General features: G+C 33.7%; 4 protein-coding genes across 5 annotated transcripts; 1 reads left to right on the top strand and 3 right to left on the bottom strand.

The window, feature by feature from the left end:
* LOC105176365 lies at positions 230-1,701 on the bottom strand. Its single transcript, XM_011099146.2, has one exon. It carries the CDS (start codon positions 1,472-1,474, stop codon positions 416-418), a length of 1,059 nt encoding a protein of 352 aa, XP_011097448.1. The 5' UTR covers positions 1,475-1,701; the 3' UTR covers positions 230-415.
* LOC105176366 (glutathione S-transferase DHAR3, chloroplastic) lies at positions 4,669-8,667 on the top strand. 2 transcript variants are annotated; one of them, XR_002288235.1, is made up of 7 exons: positions 4,669-5,035; positions 5,424-5,514; positions 5,624-5,767; positions 6,828-6,945; positions 7,537-7,677; positions 7,930-8,090; positions 8,554-8,667. XR_002288235.1 is itself a non-coding variant. In XM_011099147.2 (6 exons), the coding sequence occupies exons 1-6, from the start codon at positions 4,807-4,809 to the stop codon at positions 8,014-8,016; spliced, it is 810 nt and encodes a 269-aa protein (XP_011097449.1). In that variant the 5' UTR covers positions 4,669-4,806; the 3' UTR covers positions 8,017-8,284. The 2 variants fall into 2 exon arrangements, 1 of the variants encoding a protein (XP_011097449.1); XM_011099147.2 differs by lacking the exon at positions 8,554-8,667 and having other exon boundaries at positions 7,930-8,284.
* On the bottom strand, positions 8,415-9,793 carry LOC105176367 (geranylgeranyl pyrophosphate synthase 7, chloroplastic-like). Its single transcript, XM_011099148.2, has one exon. The coding sequence runs from the start codon at positions 9,642-9,644 to the stop codon at positions 8,583-8,585; it is 1,062 nt and encodes a 353-aa protein (XP_011097450.2). The 5' UTR covers positions 9,645-9,793; the 3' UTR covers positions 8,415-8,582.
* LOC105176368 (DELLA protein GAI) lies at positions 17,691-19,986 on the bottom strand. The gene has a single exon (XM_011099149.2). The coding sequence runs from the start codon at positions 19,650-19,652 to the stop codon at positions 17,955-17,957; it is 1,698 nt and encodes a 565-aa protein (XP_011097451.1). The 5' UTR covers positions 19,653-19,986; the 3' UTR covers positions 17,691-17,954.

Consider the following 21,209-nt stretch of genomic DNA (forward strand, 5'->3'; position numbering starts at 1 on the left):
ACATAAATGACAGGCAGCTCCAGAAGTATGGTTCTGTATGAAACTATTAACGAAAACTAAAATCAACATTCCAAGAAATGAAGCAAGGTCCCAGCAATCCATTATGAGGTACTATATTTAAGATAAAATTCGAATTTCAGAAGCTTTTGTTGGGTCTATGTTTGTCTTTAATGTCAATCATTTAAATTAAGGCAGATAATGTACTGCCTAAACACAAACTGAAAGACCATAAAAAAATTATATACCATATTACCATTGCAACTCTTTATACTCCATTGTCAAATGTACAATTATCTCCAGTTGCAAAGCTAATGAGAAAAAAAGAAGCTATAAACAAAAATAAACCGGGACTACCAAGGAGGGGCTTTTTTTAATCTACTCTACCAACCCCATCTATATAATTTTGCATATTTACTCAATGCTTTTGAAGAGAATGCTCAAGAGCCAACCTCAATCGGCTTCCTAATACATCCAATTCTGCAATCATTTGCTGCTGCCAGCGCACTTGGAAACTCTCCACACCCACCCTTTCACCAACCCGACCAACCAGAAGCTTCCTTTTTACGTCCTTGAAGCACTCATCAAAGACATTCATCACCACCTTTGCCGCCACTTCCCCTATTTTATTCTTGCAGTCAGAATCAATACTCTGCCCAGCCACCACTTTCACAGCCCCAATCCCTCCGCCGAAGGTATCGTGTCCCTCATCCTCCATAGCTTCCTCTTCCCCTTCAAATTCCACATTCACCTCACTCAATTTAACTTCTTCATTCCTATTATCCTCAACATAAATATCTCCAACCGCAACCCCACCTTCATCACCACCCCCATTCTCATTCTGAACAGAATCCAACTCCAAATTGGCATCATTCTCTTGGTCAAAACCAGACGTGATCGCCTGCAAAGTAGGTGAAAAGTCGACCTTAATTCCAACAAGGCTCGACTTTTTTAGCTTCCCATCCACATAACCACCAACAACAGTATTACTACTGTGATTCAAACCCACATTCCGAGCGCCACTGAAGGGCGAGGTGGCAGCATATTCCGGGTGCCAGAGCTGTTTCGACAAGTCGTAAAGCGCACGATCATGGAGCGACAACTGCGACTGATCCAGACCCTTAGACAACCGGGTGGAAATGACCCGAAACTTCTTTCGGAGCCTCCGAAGCTTCTCGGAGAGCTGGGATTTCGTATAGGGCTGCGACATGGTGTTGGAAAACCGGGCATAGAAGATCCCCAAGTCCCTCGGAAACGCTAGATGCTGAGAGGAGCAATCCAAGAGGCCCTGCAAGAAACGGATCTCGTCCGGCTCCGTCCATATCCGGTGGAACTTGAACGGCGGCGCTCTGCCATCAATGGTGTCCGGGCTGGCATCGGGCGGAGGAAGAGGATTAGGGTCGGGGGTTTTGCGTTTGATGGGGAGTTTTGAAGCGGAGGGCTTGTGGTGGTGGGGTTGAATCAGGGTGGAGTCCATGGGTAGGAATCCAGGACGGGCCTCAACCTGACTGTTACTGTTCAATTTCTGTTGTGATTTTAGGGTAATTAGGTTTTGATTTAGGGTGTCAGTTCGATTTTGATCGACTACTTTTGGGTGAGCGTTACTATCGGTTAGGGTTAACTACTTTCTACTTTTGCAATCCTTTGTGTTGGGTTCGGTTTTTGGACACGATACAATATAATATTAAAATAAATTACAATCTAAAATTATAAATATTTATTTGTTGTTTTGAAAAACTATTAATAAATATTTTGATTTTAACCCTCGTCTAATAATTAATCTATTTCATTTGTTTTCATTTATTCTCATAATGAACCGATCAAAATGTCTTTATGGACTAAAAATTATAATTTTTTAATTTTTTTCATCCACTCCGTTTGATTTTTGCACAAATTTTAATTTTTTTATAAAAAAATATAATAAGAGCATAGTTGACAATTTTTACATCTAGCGAAGGATTACACAATTCCATCAATACCAGGGGGTATTTATAATTTTTCAAACGACGAGTGAGTATTCATAATTATATCAAACCTCAAGAGATGTCATTGTTATTTACCTCAGAATTTCTAATTGATAATTTATTTGTTATGGACTAAAAATTATAGTAATTAATTATTATTATTAATCATGTCTAACCAAAAATCAATACAAAAACTTAGAGTATCCATTATAAAATTATTTTTGCCATGTTTTAGTCATAATAAATATTTTAGCCACATTTGAAAAAATCATAATCAATAACCGTTGGGAGTTCATGATCAATAACTATATATTATATTTATTTATTTTTAACCATGATAATTGATCATAATTACTGTTAAATTTCTTCTAATATAAATATAACGATATATAATTTATAAAATTTTATTCTTCTAAAAATTATAAAAGTTATTTATTGGATTCGAGCATTTTTGGCCGCATAATACATGAACAAAAAATTATTGCTAACAGATATGATTCCTTCCATTTAAGTAATCGTATGGATAAATTTGTTTAATATTTATACAATTATAGGGTAAATTGTAATACGAAATTTGTTTTTCTTGATTATCATTACTTTTATTTTATAAAAGAAAATCATGTTATGGTATAAATTCTGAATATTTCAATTTATCCTTTAATTCATTTTATTCCTTAAAAAAATTTAGTCAGAATAGTAATTTCAATTTTTTTAATAATATCGTAATTATAATTTTTTTCTCTCTCAATCCACTACTTTATGTTTGTCTCTCACTTTCTCTATGTTTCTTTTCCTCATAAAATTTTATATATTTAATGAATAAACTCATAACTATAATTTAATTTTTTTTTCATACCATGTTTTTTTTCCTCACAAACTTCCATATTTTCAATAAATTCATAATTTTAATTTATTTTATCTTTCACTTTACCTCACATTTTTTTCACTGGCGTTTTTTTCTTCTTTCTCCTCACCTGCACTGTTTTTTCATAATGTAAAAATTGTGTGCCCCAAATTCGGCTAAGGCCCAAAGCCCATCACACTGGATGGATAAAAAATCTTGACCCACTTAGCTTCTCGGCCCATATCAATTTTCCAAGCCCACTTCCCTTACTGGCCCACCAATCCGACCCGATACTACTTTAAATAAGATGCCTCTCTCATTCTCTCCCAGTAATTCCCGAAGCCCCGATTCTATGCCTTCTCCCTCCTTCTGACTCTGGTCTTGGTTTCTCTTCCGCCGTTTCTCGTTTCTCCCTTCATCGCCTCTTTTCTCAATCATTCCCTTCGGCTACTAATGGCCAGTATCTATAAGTATCCGCATTTTGGTTCAAATTGGACATGAAATCTTACACTCTAATATCTCCTTCTCTATGCTCCCGATTAAAAGTTCTTAGTGAACTAATATTTGTGGTTGATAATGATCCTTAGTGAATCTGTGCCTAAGTGACTCTAAGTTGATATGTGCCTTTGTGGCTCTGTATTTTAAGCAATCATGAGTTAGGTTGCAAGCCTTTGTGGCGTTTGGGTTTGTTATTTCCGAATCTGACTTTTTGAGCTTAAGATCTTCTATCTTTCTTTATTTCTTTAATTGCTATATTATTTACAATATAGATATATTTTTGTTGGTATAGATCTGTAATTATCTTTATTCTTTATTCTTATACTGTTGAATAATTGTATAAGGGTTTCAAACTCGTTTATCTTTTGTAATAGTATGATTGGAGTTGATTCCTGGGCTTTACTATTGGTGGTTGATACCCAACACATTATTTTTTTGTTATCTTCATCTCACATTATAATTTTTTTTACATACTCGTGGGGACAACATGCTATAACAACTAGTAACATTTAAAAAAAATATTGTGAGTTGTGTACTATAGTGTTACTAAAAAGAAGAGCATAACTATAAGACCATGATTGGTATGTCGCTTGAATTTGGGGGAAGAGAATTAACTTAGGAATAGAATGAAAGTACAAATGGAATGATATTCATGGTATACTAAACGAATGGAAAAAGGAATTGAATAAAAAATTTTCAAATTACTCACTTAAATGTGTTGTAAAATAATAAAAATTAAGTAAAATAAGAACCAACAATGTGACGCAAATTTTGTGTTTTATGTTATTGAAACAAGAAAATATTACAAATGATTTTTTGATTTAATTTGTATTTTTTGCGGGTATAAAATCTCTACTTGAAACATCTGATTCTTCACATTAAAACACAATCTTCAATTTTGGAATTTCAAAGGTGGAACTTGACATTTTAATCTCCTTTGATGTTGACTCAAATCTTCAATAACTTTAATTTAGGAGTCTTTTGACTTATTCCCATATTGAACGCTATAAATTTGAAGAATTTGACTTGAACAAAAATCTATAATGCTTAGACTCGAACAGGCCGACACGGACATGATACGATACAGATATGACAACATGAAAAATTTTAAAAAATTAGTATACGACACAACACTGATACGACTACGTACAATATAGTTAAAAGTTAAAAGTTAAAAATTAAAAATAGCTCCCTATAAACTTTTCCAACATTTTAATAAAATTATAAATATTAAGTAATTTTTAAAACACTTTAACTTCAGTTTTTGTTTTCCATTTCTCGTTACTACTGTTTAATTTATTATTGTTTTTTGTAATTTATTCCCAATATAAATTAGAGAGATCTCCTTCGTATTGGTCAGAAGGTTTTCAGAAGAGGAAGATAGAGTTTTCGAGCAAGTCCTTGCCACAGCCACACATACGTCACTCTACGCTCTTCTTGACGTTTCAATTCATAACAAAAACTGAAAAGTGAAGGATAAAAAGGAAACAAGAATTCCAGAACATGTCGACTGCGAAAATCACACCACCGGCAGCCGCACTCTCTACTACCATTAAACACCTTGCTTTACGCCCTCGTCCCACCCGGAGGTATTTCACCACCAGGATAACCGTGCCCGGATTCGGTAAACGGCCTAAAAACGGGCTGGGCATGGCAATGTGCTCGAAAGCATCGGACCCGCTTGAGGTCTGCGCCAAGGAGTCCCTCACTACTCCCAACAAGCTTGGCGACTGTAAGTGATTTTAGTCTTCTCCAAATTGTCCTGTTTTTTTAAAGGGTCCTAGGAATTCACCAAAGAGTTTGGTTTTGTTTGAAGATAAAGATTGTTCTTTTTTTTTTTTTCGGTGCATAGAAGAAATGATGATCAAGAATTCCTTTTGGTGTTTGCTGTTTTGGTAATATAAGGATATGTGGTTTAGAATCGAGAGATAATTAATTCAGAATTGGTGTATGTTAGTCATGGGTTTTGTGAGTAATTGGTTGTTGATGAGAAAGAAACCAACTTTGTTTTTTCCCTAAGTTTTTCCCTTCAATTATCATCCCAGCCCTTTTCAGGTATGTGTTTTGGGGTTGTTTCTTTTCGTTTTCTGCTGTATCTAAGCTCTAAACTGTGTTTTCAGGTCCCTTCACGCAAAGAGTTTTGCTTACATTGGAGGAAAAGCACCTTCCATATGACTTGAAGTTGGTTGATTTGAAGAACAAACCTGAATGGTAATGGATCCCGTGCTGTTTAATTTTGCGCTCATTATTTTGTTATATAGACAGAGTACATTTTATTTTGAATTTGTGCTTCTTTTGTTATGTACTTCATAATGTTTAGGTTCTTGAGCATAAGTCCAGAGGGTAAAGTTCCCTTGATAAAGCTTGACGAGAAGTGGATTCCGGATTCTGATGTTATAACGCAGGCGCTGGAAGAAAAATTCCCTGATCCACCACTTGCAACGCCACCGGAGAAAGCTTCAGTGTATGATACATAATGTGCTTAACTCTTTTGCTTCTTATGTATTCTTTGTTTTTTCTGAATGGAGGATGTAATTGTAAAGATGGATTACTTGTGTGAGTACAATTGCTTCTTGTCGTCCTTGTTCCTTATTAGCTAGAGGTTTTATGCTTAGCTGATTCCTGACACTTCTCCTGCAAGTTTGATAGTACGCGGAACTAGGCTGATTCCTGAAACTTCTCCATGTGAGTTTCCTAGCATGGTTGAAGTTTTTCGGACAGTTTCAAACTAATTCAGAAAGGTTCCCACATGTGAATTGCAGACATGTTGCTCTTCTAGATTGTAGACATTTGAATGATTTTATACCGGATTTTAGTTGTCTTTAAATAAGAAAAAGAAAAGGATTTCGTAAATAGTTCTCAATGTACCTATATTGTCTTCACTGTCATGCTCGATAGCTTTTACCATGCTTGATTAGTTGACTGATTTTAGATACTATGGTGGTTTCTCTGTACTGGTTATTAGAGTGTAGTGTCCGTTGTTTGATGCCACTCCAACCTGTCACCTACAATTAAATTGCAGTGTCATGCTTACACCTAGATCAAGATTATTTATAATAGCAATTTCAGTCAGCGTGTTGTTATCAAGGATCACAACTTGGCTTGATTTTAAGAGTAACTGTTTTATAACACATGTTGGCAATGACCTAATCTTGAGTTTCGTGTGTCAAAAGTTTGCACCTTTCACATCATCACAATGCAGGAAATTTTTGAATTTTACACCAAGGCAAACATGTGTGAGCACTGTGAGGAACCAACTCCATTCATGCACTTTTTGCAATTATCATTATAGAGTTAAACAAAGAAATCCACAATTCTCATTTTTGAATTAATTAGAGTCTGTAGCAATGGCTGTGTCACTGTGTCTATCAGGGTTAATGAAACTGTTGTCATTTGGTGATGATGCTGACTTAATGGATGCACATATAGACTTTGCTCTGTAATCAATAACTTCTAACAAATTATGTGAATTTCATTGGATATTTGACGACAGCTTTTCATATTATTTTATGATCGACTTGTAGTGGTTCGAAGATTTTTTCCACATTTATTGGGTTTCTTAAAAGCAAAGACTCCAATGACGGAACAGAGCAGGCATTACTCAATGAGCTGACTGCTTTCAACGATTATCTTCAAGAAAATGTGAGCTATCTATTTCTAGTTGCGTCTGTGTTGTGTAAGACTCAACTACTTTTTCTATGTTAATAGTTAGCAAAGGCATAAAACCATTATTATGGTCATGTATCTAGTTACAACTGCTTATGGAATGCGGAAAATAGTAGAGTGGCCTTTGAACAAGAACAGGATGTTCAGATAGTTTCTGTACGCCACTTCTTTAATAGGGTTTGCCTAAAGCCTTTCGATGATTCAACGGGACGAGCCTCTTCTTATATATGACTCCTAACCTTTTTCATGTGCAATAGATTTGTAAATCTCTAATTTCCTTGTTCTGTTGTCAATTTCCAGTTTTAGTTGCGTACTTCACCAGTGGATTAAGAACTGTATGCAGTTTCTTACTAGCTTTATTAGCACCTTAATGTTTGTCACTCATGGAATTCCCTGTGAAATGACTTTCTGTTTGACGTTTTTCATCCTAATACTTACAATTAGGGCATTATGGATGAATTGATTCTTTGATGATAGAGTGGCAGACGAGGGAAATTAAATCTAGGTGACATTTTTATCCAAGATTGTGCTTAACATTCTTCGTTCCTTTGAATCTTCCACATATAGGGGCCATTTATCAATGGGAAAGTGATATCTGCAGCAGATTTGTCCCTTGCACCTAAGCTCTACCATCTAGAAATCGCTCTGGGACACTATAAGAACTGGTCTATCCCAGATTCACTAACCTATGTGAAGTCATATATGGAGGTATGGTTAATATGCACCAAGTTGCTTTGTGGCCTCTCAGGCGTATTTATTGCTTTAACATGTTAATCACTAACATGTTTGATATATCATACTCATCCAAACAACGACTAATGCTTATCATTACAGACTTTGAAATGAAAATCCCAATATATACAGAATATACATATATATATATATGTCCATCAATACATTTGTCATATCTATGTAATTGAAACGTTGATGCTGTGAACCTTGTTTGGCTTTGATGTTCAGACTATATTCTCCATGGATTCTTTCATCAAGACACGAGCTCTGCGGGAAGATGTGATTGAGGGTTGGCGGTCGAAAGTGGAAGGTTGAGGCATCACTACAGTCATCAGCAGTCAGCACTTTTTGGCGGCTTCTGGTTGTATCCCAACATACATGTTGGACAGGTTGTTCACTGTTACATAACATCGTACTCTCTGAGTTCAAGTTGAAACATGTCTAGTTTCCACCTTGTGGTGTAGGAATTTTGATGTTTGCAAAACTTAAATGAAATTAGTGTATTAATGTACAAAAATATGACATGAAAATATTTTTGGTAAATTTCAAATGAGTTTGAGGGTGTGCAACCCTTTCAGCAGTATGACCTGGTAATAGCTAGAAGAAAATTTTGATCAGTCTTTTACTGCTTTTGATTGTTACTGTTGGTTTCTTTGGGTTCATCCTCTTTCTGTCACCTCTGATTTTCGAAAAATAGTCAAATAACATTGTAGCATTCAAATCCAATGGTGTTGAAAGAACTGTCTCGATTCATAAAAGTTTCACCAAAGATGCTATTCACATCGCCTGAAATTTTCCATTTCTAAGATGCAGTAAAGAAATATTGCAAATTATCATTCTTTAGAATTTCAGCAAGTATCTATCTACCCAGCAATCATAGATTAGTTCTGGCGGGAAGCTATGTAACCAGCCAAATGATACAATGGTGCTGCCCTCGAAGCATCAAAGTGGCGCAGCTCCTCCACGGCGTTACCCACCAGTTGTTGGGCAAACTCCTTGGCCTTCCCCAGTCCCATCAGCCTTGGATATGTTGCCTTGTGGCTCGCCAAGTCTTTTCCGGCTGTCTTCCCCAGCTCCTTCGACGACTTTGTGACGTCCAAGATATCATCCACCACCTGAAAAAGCAGCCCTATACATCTTGCATACTTCCTTAGTCTCTCAACAACTATTCCGTCTCCTCCACCTATGATTGCGCCACAAACCACAGCAGCCTCAAGAAGCTTAGATGTCTTGTGCACATGAATATACTCCAACTCATCCAAACTCACCTCCTTTCCCGCACTCAATATGTCCACCATCTGCCCAGCAACGAGCCCTTCTGTCCCGATGGCTGAACCCAACTCCGCAATGGCCTGAACCACTCTCTGAGGCGCCACATTTGTAGTCTTGGTAGCAACATGTTCAAATGCAAGGGACAATAGGGCGTCACCGGCAAGGATTGCTGTTTCTTCGCCAAAAGCCTTGTGGTTCGTCGGCTTGCCTCGTCGTAAATCATCATCATCCATGCACGGGAGGTCGTCGTGGATGAGCGACATCGTGTGGATCATCTCAACCGCACAAGCCATGGGGATGGCCGTGTCCTCATGCCCTCCAACGAGCTCACAGGCGGCAAGGCAAAGAATCGGCCGGACGCGTTTGCCACCGGCGAGCAGGGAGTATCTGATGGATTCATGGATCTTGATGGGGTTTTGGAGTGGGACTGATGCATCTAGGACTATGTTTATCTTATTTGCTTTTGTTTTCATGTATTCTTGAAAATGGAAGTTGGGGAGGCGATTGGTTTGTGGGCTGAGGGGAAGAGAAATGGATGTGTTTGCGGCATTGCAGATAATCTTGCAGTTAGGGTGGTGGAAAATGGACAAGTGTTTTTGGAGGGACGAAGTTTTATTACAAGGGATTGTTGCTAGAGTTGCCATACTTTCACTTGTGAAGTAAGGGCACATACAAATACATATATATATATGTATGTGTGTGTGTTTGCTTACTTAAGATGCTGTTTTGTTCTGGCACATACAAATATATATATATATATATATATATGTGTGTGTGTGTGTGTGTTTGCTTACTTAAGATGCTGTTTTGTTCTCTAGTTATATGCTTTAGGGTTATGCCATTAGACTTGCATCGGACTCTACTCTCAAAATTTGAGATACTTCCTATGTTTTAACTGGGAATTTTTAGTATGGATAGGCTTTGATTAGAACGTATTAAAATTATATGATGAGTGTATTATACTTATTAGTATAGTTCAAGATAAATGATCAATCAAGTAACAATATCAGTACCATTTGGCAAGTTGATTGATTAAATGCTTATAATGCAAAGCTTAAAGGGGTGTTCGTAAAAACTTGTACTTTGTAGTAGAAAAAAAGTTATTTGAAAAATTATAAATTTAGTTGTAATAAGAATTGAGAGTATTTGCGAAGAAAAGTTGAGGAATCGAGACTCTAGAGAAATAAATTAAAGTTGGAGCGTTTAAGGATGAAATGGTTAATACAAACTTCAAAGGTTTTACAATTTCACAAAGAGGATGCAAACGTTAATGGAGAGATGCTTATAGCAAAAGCTTAATTTAAGTGGTTCAAAAGTATATTTTTTAGTTACAAGTACTTATTTTTGTTTATTTTTAATAAATAAGCTGATAAATATTTAAAATAAGTCTTTGCAGACACCCCTAACTCAAGTCTAAGTGCATCTTTCGTAATTTAAATGGATAATTACATTTACACATCCTGATCTATCGTTTATTTACACAAATTATTATTATTTTTCGAGTAATTACATAAACTACCCATGCCAACTAAAAAATATGGATAGTTTGTGTAATGACGTTGATTTTTTGGGGGTGGATGTGTAATTTTTCAAAATTAATTTGTGTAATGACGTTGATATTTTTGGTGGATGTGCGTGTAAATTTTCAACAGACATGGATGATTTATATAAATAGACCATAAATCAAGAGGTGTATATATAATTATCCATAATTCAATTTGGAATTTACTGTTTCATATTTGATAATATATATGCAATCATCTAAATCTAGTTCGTACAAAAACTATCGAGTTGAGCTCAAACTCAACTTTGGGAGAGTTTGCAATAACTTCCGTTTCTACGACGGGAACAAGTTATAAGTTTAATTATAATAAAAATTTGAAGTGTTTGAAAATAAAAATAAAAAGTGAAAAAAAATTAAAATTGAAGTGTTGAAAATAAATAAATAAACATGTACAATTTTACCAATAAACTACAAAAATTGGTGAGTAAAAGCTTATAACTTTTAATTTAAATGAGCTTAGTCTAAAAAATTCAAAATGCATAAACTATAAATCACAAACACTATTTTCAAATTTAATTTTAGTATACAAGTATTTCAATTAAACTATTACAAAGATCATCTTAATGTTCTTGCAATAAATCAACAATAAGTTAATCATGGCTAAATATGGATTTTCATCCAAGTTTTTTGCTAATATCAACAAATTCAGTAAATTGGACTATTGGGGGATCTATTTATTAGACAGAAATAAATATAAAAAATACTATATATAATTTGTCAAAATCACGAAAGATTTACATGTAATTACATCAAATTTGAGGAGAGGACGGTAAAATTAGCCCTAAGAATATAGACAATTTATGGATTAAGACAAAGAGAATTATTTAATGTTGAAATTAGACATTAATGCATGGAATGATGTAGAGCCCATCAATTCTCTAATAATATTTAGCGATGGAGATGCAAAATTGGACCACCTGACATATTGATATGTCTTTCTCAAATGCTGGTGGAATAGAATATATAGTATCCAAGATGAACAGATTCCTGTGGGAAAAGTCCCAAAACTTTATAAACCCTAAATTCCAGTCTACTTTGGCATTATCTATAATTATGAATTCTTCTTTATTATATGGAAAATTACTCATTCTATTGATATTAACGCATGTCGAACAATTAGCCCAATCTATTACTGTTTTTTAAGTTTTCATCTATTTTTATAGTGAGCTGACCAAAATGCAGTGTGGACTACAAATTATTATTTTTACTTATTTTTAATTTTTTTTGAAATATTTTTATGACTAAATGGATATTTTTTTTACAATTTTTTTAATTTCTCCAATCCATCTTATTTGATATTTTTTCAATTTCAATCTTTTTTTTTTAAAAGAAAAAATCCAACAAGCGCAAAGCTGACAATTCTAAACTCCATTTAAAAATTACATAATTTCATCAAATATCAGGGGGCATTGATGGTTTTTTCAAATAATAAGATGACATTCGTAACTATGTCAAATTTCAAGAAAAACTCCTTCCTAGTATTTGGATTTGTGTTTTAAGTGTTTTGTTTTGGTGTTTTGAAGATAGAGAGAGGCAAAAATATTTTAAAATAAGTGGTGTATGTTTGATCTTGGGATTTGACAGATAAAAATCACTGTTCATTGTTAAATCATATCTCTTTTATATATTATTTTATATATAAATATTGTATGTTTAATGTTGTATTTTTTGGAGTCTAAAAATACTGTTCATTGTCAAATCATGTCTCTTTTATATTATATAGACAGTTGAAAAATTTTAAAAAAACACACAAATAAAGTGTAAAAAACACAAAAACAAACATCGAATACATTTTATTTTATCTCGAAAAATGTAAAAATATGAGACCAAACATGGTGATTGTAATTTACCCTATACTGTACTTTGAGGTGTGATTAGTTTCAATTTGTTGAGTTTGAATAAGAATTTCCCCTCTTGCAAACCCAAAATTTAAATCCAGCGACTGTCTAAATTCATCTAATTACATTACGAACTCTTAAAAAAGAGAATTTTTTTTTTATCGAAATTAAGTTTGCCCACACACAGTTAATTATATTAAAAATGTTATTGTTTTAATTATATAAATTATATACACTACACTATTCATGATTCTAATAGATATTATCATTTTATAAAAGTTTTTATTAATAAAAAATAATGACAAAAAGTCGTGCACTCATAATAATACCGTGACAAGATATTACTTATTGTCACTTAATATATATATTTTTTGCCACAACTATAAAATTATCACTTAATATTTTATTATTAATATTATATTTTTTATTATTAACAACTGATGATTTACCACCATAAATAATTTAAATATATTTTTTATAATCATTAAGTTTATGAAAATTTATTATTTTAACAAAATAAAATTTTTAGTACTTAATATATGTTCTTAGCGATCATTTTCAAGCTACCACTCAGTATTTTGTTGCGCACACACACACACACATATATATATATCTATATATATATATAAGGATAATTATACCTACCCCCATGACCTATAGTTTATTTACATAAATTATCCATACTTTTGAAAAATTAAAAATACTTAAAAAGTATAATATTTCTTTAAGATTTATTTGTGTAATGATTTAATATTAAGATTTACTTTAAGATTTGAAGAATTATACTTACACCTCCAGAAATATTAACATCATTACACAAATACCTCTGCTTTTTTACACCCATTAAAAATGTCTAACTTCATTTACACAAAGCATCCATACTTTTGAAAAAATTATACTTACACCCCCAAAAACGTTAACACCATTACACAAGCACCTCTGCTTTTTTAACTGCCAGGAGTGGTTAATTTATATTATTATAGAAAAAGCAAGAATAATTTATATAAATAATCTATAAATTAGGGGCATAAATATAATTATTTCTAAATTTAATTGTAAGAAAACATATATTGATGGATTTGATTGGAAAAGTTTATAGGAGCCCTCATGTCCAATATCAGATGGAAATAGGCATGTGGGATCTGGTTTAGGGCAGGCAGAAAACTGTTGTTGTGGGCAAGAGGGACTATTCCTGTTTGCCTGGACAGCACATAAATATGTGTCCTAATCTTTTGGGGTCCCCAAAGTTGTTAGAAGCAAGAAATGGGAACAATGCTTTTTCCAGGTTTCAAGTTGTTGTTTTGGACAAATAATTGCATGCAGTCGAACATGATGCACATGGGTTGATCTTGGGTTCACTGTCCCAAGATCCTATTAAATGCGTGTCCTCATCATGTCTGTTCATTTTTGAGAAATCTACATCATACATTGCCTCTTTGATGGGTTGTTTTTGTTAAGGCTTTTTTGGTTTTGTTTCCAACTTCAATTTTCAGTTTTCAAGAATGCTTATTTTTTTTTAATTTTGTATGAATTTTTCTGTGAAAATTAAGAATACTTTTGAATTAGTTAGTCCATGAATTGTATTTTATATTCTTAGTGGTGTTAAATTAATATATTTCTTTTTTAATCGGTAAAAATGATGCAAAAAGTTTCGTAAAATTGTATTGAAGGCAGATGTTGCTGTGGATTCCATTTGGTATATAATAGGTATTCTCAAAACCGGCTGGTCTATAAAGTGCTCAATTATTTTAGTCTACGGATAGTTAAGCTGCTCGCTTCTGAGGTTTAGTTTAACTACACGTAGATCTCTTATAATTTAAAAAATTATATTTAGTACCCACATGTAAAAAAGTTCAATAAAAATCTATATTTATACCTGATTGACTTATTACTTACCTATTGCAGGTCTAACAAATCATTTCTAACCAAACTATGTTCATACATCTTCACACAATTATGCATGTTATCTTCACCCTTACAAGGGTATTTTGGTTAGCAAATACTTATTAAACCTGCAATAAGTGAGTCAATCGGTGGTAAATATACATTTCTTCATTCTATTTTTTTTTGCTAACACTAGCAAATTGATAATTTTTTACTAATAAAGGAATTTATTTGTTAAACGAACACACTTAGTGGTACTAGATATAATCTTTTACATCACATAAGATGTGCGTGTAATTAGATCAAATCTTAAAGAATGAAAGTGTAATTATCCCTTTAGTTAGGAAAAAATACAATTTACCCCCTGTGATATTGTAAAGGTGCAAATCACCCCTTTATGAAAAAAATTAGCAATTTACCCCCTATATTTTTTTTAAATGAAGTAATTTATCCCCTGTCCAGGAAACTGGGGGTATTTTAAAAAAACACGGGATAAATTACTGTTTTTTTTATAAGAGAATAATTTGCTCATTTATAATATCATATGAGATAAATTACATTAAAACCCTTTAATTTACGTAGTGTTATTGTGTCAATGATAGGATGTTTTTCTAATTTTTCGATAAATCATTAGTGCTTTTTTTTTAATTATTATTATTAATTAGCAAAGAAATTGAAATTTTATGCAGTATTATATCATCCAATAAAATTAGCAGTTAATTGTCATAATCAGCTTAAATAGAGTTGGGAAAAATGTCTTAATCAACTCAAAAGTAGCATCATTTGACGGCTTAATCCTATCATAATACCCTTTGGAGATTTTTTCAAAATTGATTGAATATGAAATATAAAATTACACCAACGGGGCCCATTTTAGTAAGCGAGGTGGGATTCCATTATGAGTTCGAATTATATATATTTAATATTAAAAATTAGTGCATATTAAATATTTTAAGTATGATGTAATTAAAATCAATTTACTCAAAAAAAGTTAGAAAATAATAAATTAGGTCATCACTATAACATAATAAAATGTTAAGGAGTTTAATCATAAAAAACAATTAAATGTAATCAAACTAAAAAGAATATTAATATCTATATATTCATAAAATTCGAAATCAAGACCTTGCACTAGAAAAAAGAAATTACTATTGCCTATATTTAGGATGGTAAATGATTCGACTGAACCAAACATATTATTTTTCAGCTTGTTTGAATTATTATCGAGCTTCAAAGATTGTGTTTGAAGTTGGTTTGATATTTTTAAGTATATTTTACTATTTTTGCACTAATCGCTTCGAGCTCGAGCCGAGCTCAAAAGTTTACCGAGCAAAACTTTTTGTTCAAGTTTGGTTTGTAAAATTTAACAATTCTATCTAAATGAGTTTTTATTGGTCGATTTCAATCGAGTATTGAATAGTCTGATTATTTTCTCAGCCCTACCTACATTTTTAATGGTTATGGACAACAGGGCGTGTAAATAACTATTATCAATTATGAATATAAAATCGATGCAAAAATTTAATTTATTTACTATGAAAAATATTTGTTGTCATGATTATAGTGCCATATAAAAAATAGATGTGCAATGACTTTTTTATCCATATTCGCAAAAATCATAGACAACAATCGTTGCGTGATCTTGATCAATGAATACTTACTATAATTATTTATTACTAATTATGATAATTTATTATAGTTAAATGTTATATTTCTTCTAGTTCCGTAAGTTATCGTACTGGTTCAAATCAACGACGGGCAATCAATCGATAGACCCAAAATGCGTTTTTGTTGTTTTTTGAAATTTTTTGGGACAATTATTACATGAAATTTATCCTTATGTGCAGGCTTTAGATGCTCAAATGTGCATATTAACAAAAAATAGTACCAATTGCAGGCCAGTGACTGAAAGAGATAATCGTTTTTTATATTAAAATTCTAATTAATTAATTCAGATAATTTTGGATTAATCGCTAAGGACAGCCAGGGTGAAGATCCCTTTCCTTAGAATCCACGACATGATTCCCTAGGAAGACAGATAAGTGATTTGGACAAGCAATGGAGGTGTAATATAAAATCTTGCTGGACTGGTAAGGTTTCGAGTCTACGAATATGAGTATATGTTTATTTTTAAAATAATTTATTGTTAATTTATCTTGTTTCAATTTAATCGTTGATTTAAATTAATTATGTATTGAATTTGAATTTATTGATTGATGTAATTGATATTTATCGAAATCCAGCAGCACTACAATGATTGAAAATTTTTCAAGAAAATCCTGAAATTAGTAATATTTGATCTCTACTCAATGAGCATAATTAACTTTAAGAAAGAAATTTATATGATTCGATTAATTATATCATTCAATATATTTAAATTCAAAAATTAACTTAATTAATTGATAATTCCAAATCAACGAATATATTAAAAGAAAACAAAAAACACAAGAAACTATTATGAAAATAGACTAGATACCTACATTCATGGATCAGAATTCACAACTTTTTGATTGTGTTGCCTCAACATTCCGACTTGAGTCTACTAGTATCAAATGCTTGGAACTCGAATCGACAACCTTTTGGATGTGTGGCCTAAATCCTACTTAGTATTTGATTGATCACTCTCGTTGAACTGTATAAATTATTACACTTGTGGGTTTGGATCTTCGAGTAAGTAGAATATTAATCTAAATTTTTTATATTTTATATTTTTTTTAAATTGGTAGAAAATAAGTAAAGTTGAATAAAGATAAGTTTGTTTTTGCCTTGATTTTCCATTAGGAAAATATTTATTAAATTCAGAATAAATTAAATTAATTATATGATAAATATTATACCAATAATCATGAAATTGGTTGAGTCACTCTCCGATCAAATATGAGCACGAATAAAACTAAGTTTCATGTGGCATACTACAAGGAGAATCCAATTTGTTGAAATCAGTTATATCAAAAATTAATTATATAATAAATACATTACACTTTCATATAATCGATCGAGTGATTATGCAATAAATATAATTATATTTAAAATGTGATTAATTTGATATAACCAAATATAATCCCACTAAAGAGTTTTTGCCACTTAAGAGTGAGAAAATTAAATTAAAATATTTTCTAGTTCCGCCCATCCATAAAGTTAATGATTTTTGTAAAGCTAAGGCTGCGCCTTTTGAAGGGTGTTTGTGTAATATTTTTTAAAAAATATTTATATCAATTTTACTTGTAAATAGAGGATATAGTTATAATTATAATTATAATCTTAGAGAATGTAGTTATAATTTTATAAAAAATAAAAAAAATTATGTATTTTTTCTATATAATATATATGCATTATGTATATAAAAATTATATTATTTAAAGAAAAATTTATACAAGTTAAAAAAAAAAAAAAAGGGAAAGATGAAAACCAAGAGATACATAGCCTAAAAAGGTAAAACAGATTCTTAATAAAAAAAATTAAAAAAAAAACTATTACAAGAACTTTTTAAAGAAACTGTGGAAATTTAATAAAAATGGAAAAGCTGACTTAGTGAAAAGACAGGATTTGACTCATTTTCGGGCCTGTCTCTCTCAATCTGTGTCTCCCCTCATTTCATTCTCAACCCAACCACTACGTACGTGTGGTTGTGGTGGCAGTCAGCGCGTTCTGAGCCCGCCCACAACTCAGTAGAAAGCCCGACTTGATTCACCACCCTACTCTGCCGCCGTGAGCCGCCACGCGGAGGTGGCGATAAGCGGCCGAGTGTGCCACCCCAGCATCAAACACCCCTCATTTTCCTCTACCCTGTACCCATCTCCGCCGGCAAAGAGCGCCAACAGCATGCTGGCCTGCTTGAACGCGTTCGATCCCAAGTGGGCCGGGCTGAACCCTGCAGACTCCATCCTCCGCCGCCACCGTGCCAGCGTCTCGTGTCGCTCCACCCGCTCCGCCCCTTCACACGCTACCACGTTGCATATCTGCCTCCCTAAGTACACCTCCGTCATAGCCAAGTCCTGGCTGTCGGGCTGCGTCGGCCCGGAGCTCTCCAGCGAGTCGAACATGGTGGAGTAGTAGTGCAACGCTTCGTTAAACCGTTCCAAGAAATTATTCCCATTGTGGTCCGCCTCCTGCTCCACGATCGTCACGATTTTCGGGTTTATTGCCTTGATTGAATTCAGGACTTTTTCTATTGCTCCGGGCCTGGATAACAGCCGGTGAAGCTCGAACACGGAATTCACAGCAACAGCCTCCACATTCCCGGACCTGATACCCAGCATATTTGCATCAATATCCGCCAAAGAATTGGCTACAAAGCCACGGAACTCGAATTCCACCCCAATTGTCTCCGCCAATTGAGCTAATTTCCACCCGACCTGCTGCAAAGCGTCGGTGTTATCAGGCTGCGGCGGCCCGACACCAGTAAGCCTAAACGCCGGCGGGCCTCCAGGGCGCAGAGCGAGAGCCTGCATCAAAGCCGGCCATTGCATCCCTTGTTTCAAGCTGAAATCCACAACATGAACTCTTGTTGCTCCGGAAAAAGCCTCCAGTATCGCCTGATTCGCAGTGAAGTGCGCGAATTTGAGGTACGGGCACGTCTCGTAGAAATGCATCTGCAGAACATCGGAATACGATGATTCAAGAGAATCCTGCGGGTAAATCTTGTAAATTTTTCGGGCCAGAGCCTCCGCAAAATAGGTGGCAACTTTCCTCATCGCTCCGACTTGAGAAACAGCTAAAATCCCGACGTGCTTCACCAGCGCATCCGCCATTTTCATGTTTTCTTGCTGAACAGCCTCCGCGCAGGCCATTAAAGTGTGGACGAGTCTCACTCCCACCTCCTGCGAATCCACCAGCACCACGGGGCGCGCCTCCTCCTCCTCCTCCGCCGCCGCCACGGACAGAGAACCATTTTCATGAAAAATTTCAGATCCAGCAAAAGATTTCGTTTTCAACCTCTTACTACTACTCTCGGAGTCATCAAACGTCTCCTTCTTTCTGTCACCAAAAACAGCCCCACCAGGAATTGCTCTCAAGTCATCATCATTTGAAAAGCTAATAAGATTGCCGGAAGATTCACCTGAAATTCCAATTGGGTTCGGACCCAAGTCGTAGCCACCGGAGCTGCTGAGCTCCGTCAGCATGCTCTCGACCCACCCGGAAAGATCAGACGGGTTGTAATGAACAGTATCCGTGGAGAGGACAGAAGAACCATCTTCCGCGGTGGAGCCCATCGCCATCTCCAACTGTTCCAGCTTCTCTGCAACATCCGCCATGTCCGAAGACTTCACTTTGTATCCCAAAACAGCGAATAGTTCATCCATACCCGCATCCGGCTGCTGCTCCGCCCACATCTTCGCTTTCCCTGCTGCCGCCGCCGCGTCTGTCTTTCCACGATCACGATCTCTTTTCATTTTCAAAATTCTTCGTTCCTTGTCTCAGCAAGAGGGTTCTTCCTGTACTCTATTTCTTGTGGGCAATTGTTTCAAGAAACATGGATCATTGCAAGTGGGTGAGTTGAATCTTGAAAGTCATGGATTTGCTTGGTTTTTTGCGTCATTTTTCGTGAGTTAAATTTGAATTTTTGTACAGTAGATTAGTACTAAAATAGAAGAGAGGGAGAGTGATGAAAAGGGCTTGTGAAGATGGCGCGAGCTTCAAGAGCGGAACAGAGAGGAGATAAGGAAGAGAAGAAACCTAGCCATAATAATGGTGGGGGGTTTTCATTTTCTTCCCCTTGTGTTTTATTTTTTTATTATTTCTTTCATCATGGGACATCAACATAAATGCTACTCTAATTTATGAATAAAATAAAATAAATTAAAACAAAATTTGAATATTAATGTTCTTGATTTATTGTTGATAACATTGAATTTGTACGTTTTTTTTTCAATTATTTTATAGAAATTATAACACAAATGCTCTTCGACAGTAATTGAACAATTATATGATACTACAAGAAAATGAATTATTTTTTATATTATAATAATCAAGGTAAATTAATATTTATACTACTCCAAGTAATATAATATTCAGTTATGGTTAACTGTTATAGTTAATATAAATAATTATAATAAATAAGCATTGATCACTACCACTCGATGGTTGTTGGTTATAGTTTCTGTAAGGATGGCTAAAACATCTGCCATGATAAATACTTTTATCATAACTCTTAGCTGTGACAAATAATTTATTTTTATGGTGCAAAATTTATTTTTTTTTGCATCTATTTTGTTTGATCGTGGTTAATAATAACTATTCATCAGGATTTAACCATAATCATTAATATTATAGCCCAATAGTAATTTTTTTCTAATGTACCATAATCATAAAAAAAATAATGCAAAATAGGGTGTTTGGTTTTATTTTGAAAAGCCAATTTTTAGTTTTATACTATTTCAACTTCTAAACATCATCATTGCTAATGTCTTGAGCTATACATAGAACATAACACGACATGTTGTCATATCATGTTGACTTTTTAAACGATAAGAATAATATTATAGTATATATTAAAATAGAATACCTACGAAATATTTATATAACAAATCAAATTCAAACAAATTTACATTTCTAACATTTATCCAGGTAATCTCAAAATAATAATGTGTGTATTATCATTTCATATATATATATATATATATAGTATTTTATATGGATTTGAATTTATCCAAATGTAGGAGTCATTGAAAGCTTCCATTTTAACTTGTTTTTGTTAAACTCTAACAAAGTTTTCAATTCAAACACAGCCTAAAATTTGTGCATTGTTAAAAGTGGTCCTTTCTCTACTAATAATTGAAACGAATGATGTCCACATTGTTTATAAAGGGATTGGTACGTCTTTCGCAGTTGTACGCCTTTCATCTCTTGTAGTTTTTGTTTCGCTAAATAAAGAGATTCGGAAGAGGGAACTTTTTGATGTGTTCCAAATTTCACTATTCTCACCAATATCATAGTATACTAATTAACTC

This window comes from Sesamum indicum, linkage group LG13 (assembly GCF_000512975.1).
Source record: "Sesamum indicum cultivar Zhongzhi No. 13 linkage group LG13, S_indicum_v1.0, whole genome shotgun sequence".
NCBI lineage: Eukaryota > Viridiplantae > Streptophyta > Magnoliopsida > Lamiales > Pedaliaceae > Sesamum > Sesamum indicum.

What these genes read in the sequence shown, in the direction of transcription:
- LOC105176365 (XM_011099146.2), bottom strand. Translation starts at nt 1,474, where the DNA reads ATGGACTCCACCCTGATTCAACCCCACCACCACAAGCCCTCCGCTTCA.
- LOC105176366 (XM_011099147.2), top strand. Translation starts at nt 4,807, where the DNA reads ATGTCGACTGCGAAAATCACACCACCGGCAGCCGCACTCTCTACTACC. An exon ending in CCACCGGAGAAAGCTTCAGT is followed by an intron (nt 5,768 to 6,827) that starts GTATGATACATA and finishes ATCGACTTGTAG; the next exon opens with TGGTTCGAAGATTTTTTCCA. An exon ending in ATGTGAAGTCATATATGGAG is followed by an intron (nt 7,678 to 7,929) that starts GTATGGTTAATA and finishes TTTGATGTTCAG; the next exon opens with ACTATATTCTCCATGGATTC.
- LOC105176367 (XM_011099148.2), bottom strand. Translation starts at nt 9,644, where the DNA reads ATGTGCCCTTACTTCACAAGTGAAAGTATGGCAACTCTAGCAACAATC.
- LOC105176368 (XM_011099149.2), bottom strand. Translation starts at nt 19,652, where the DNA reads ATGAAAAGAGATCGTGATCGTGGAAAGACAGACGCGGCGGCGGCAGCA.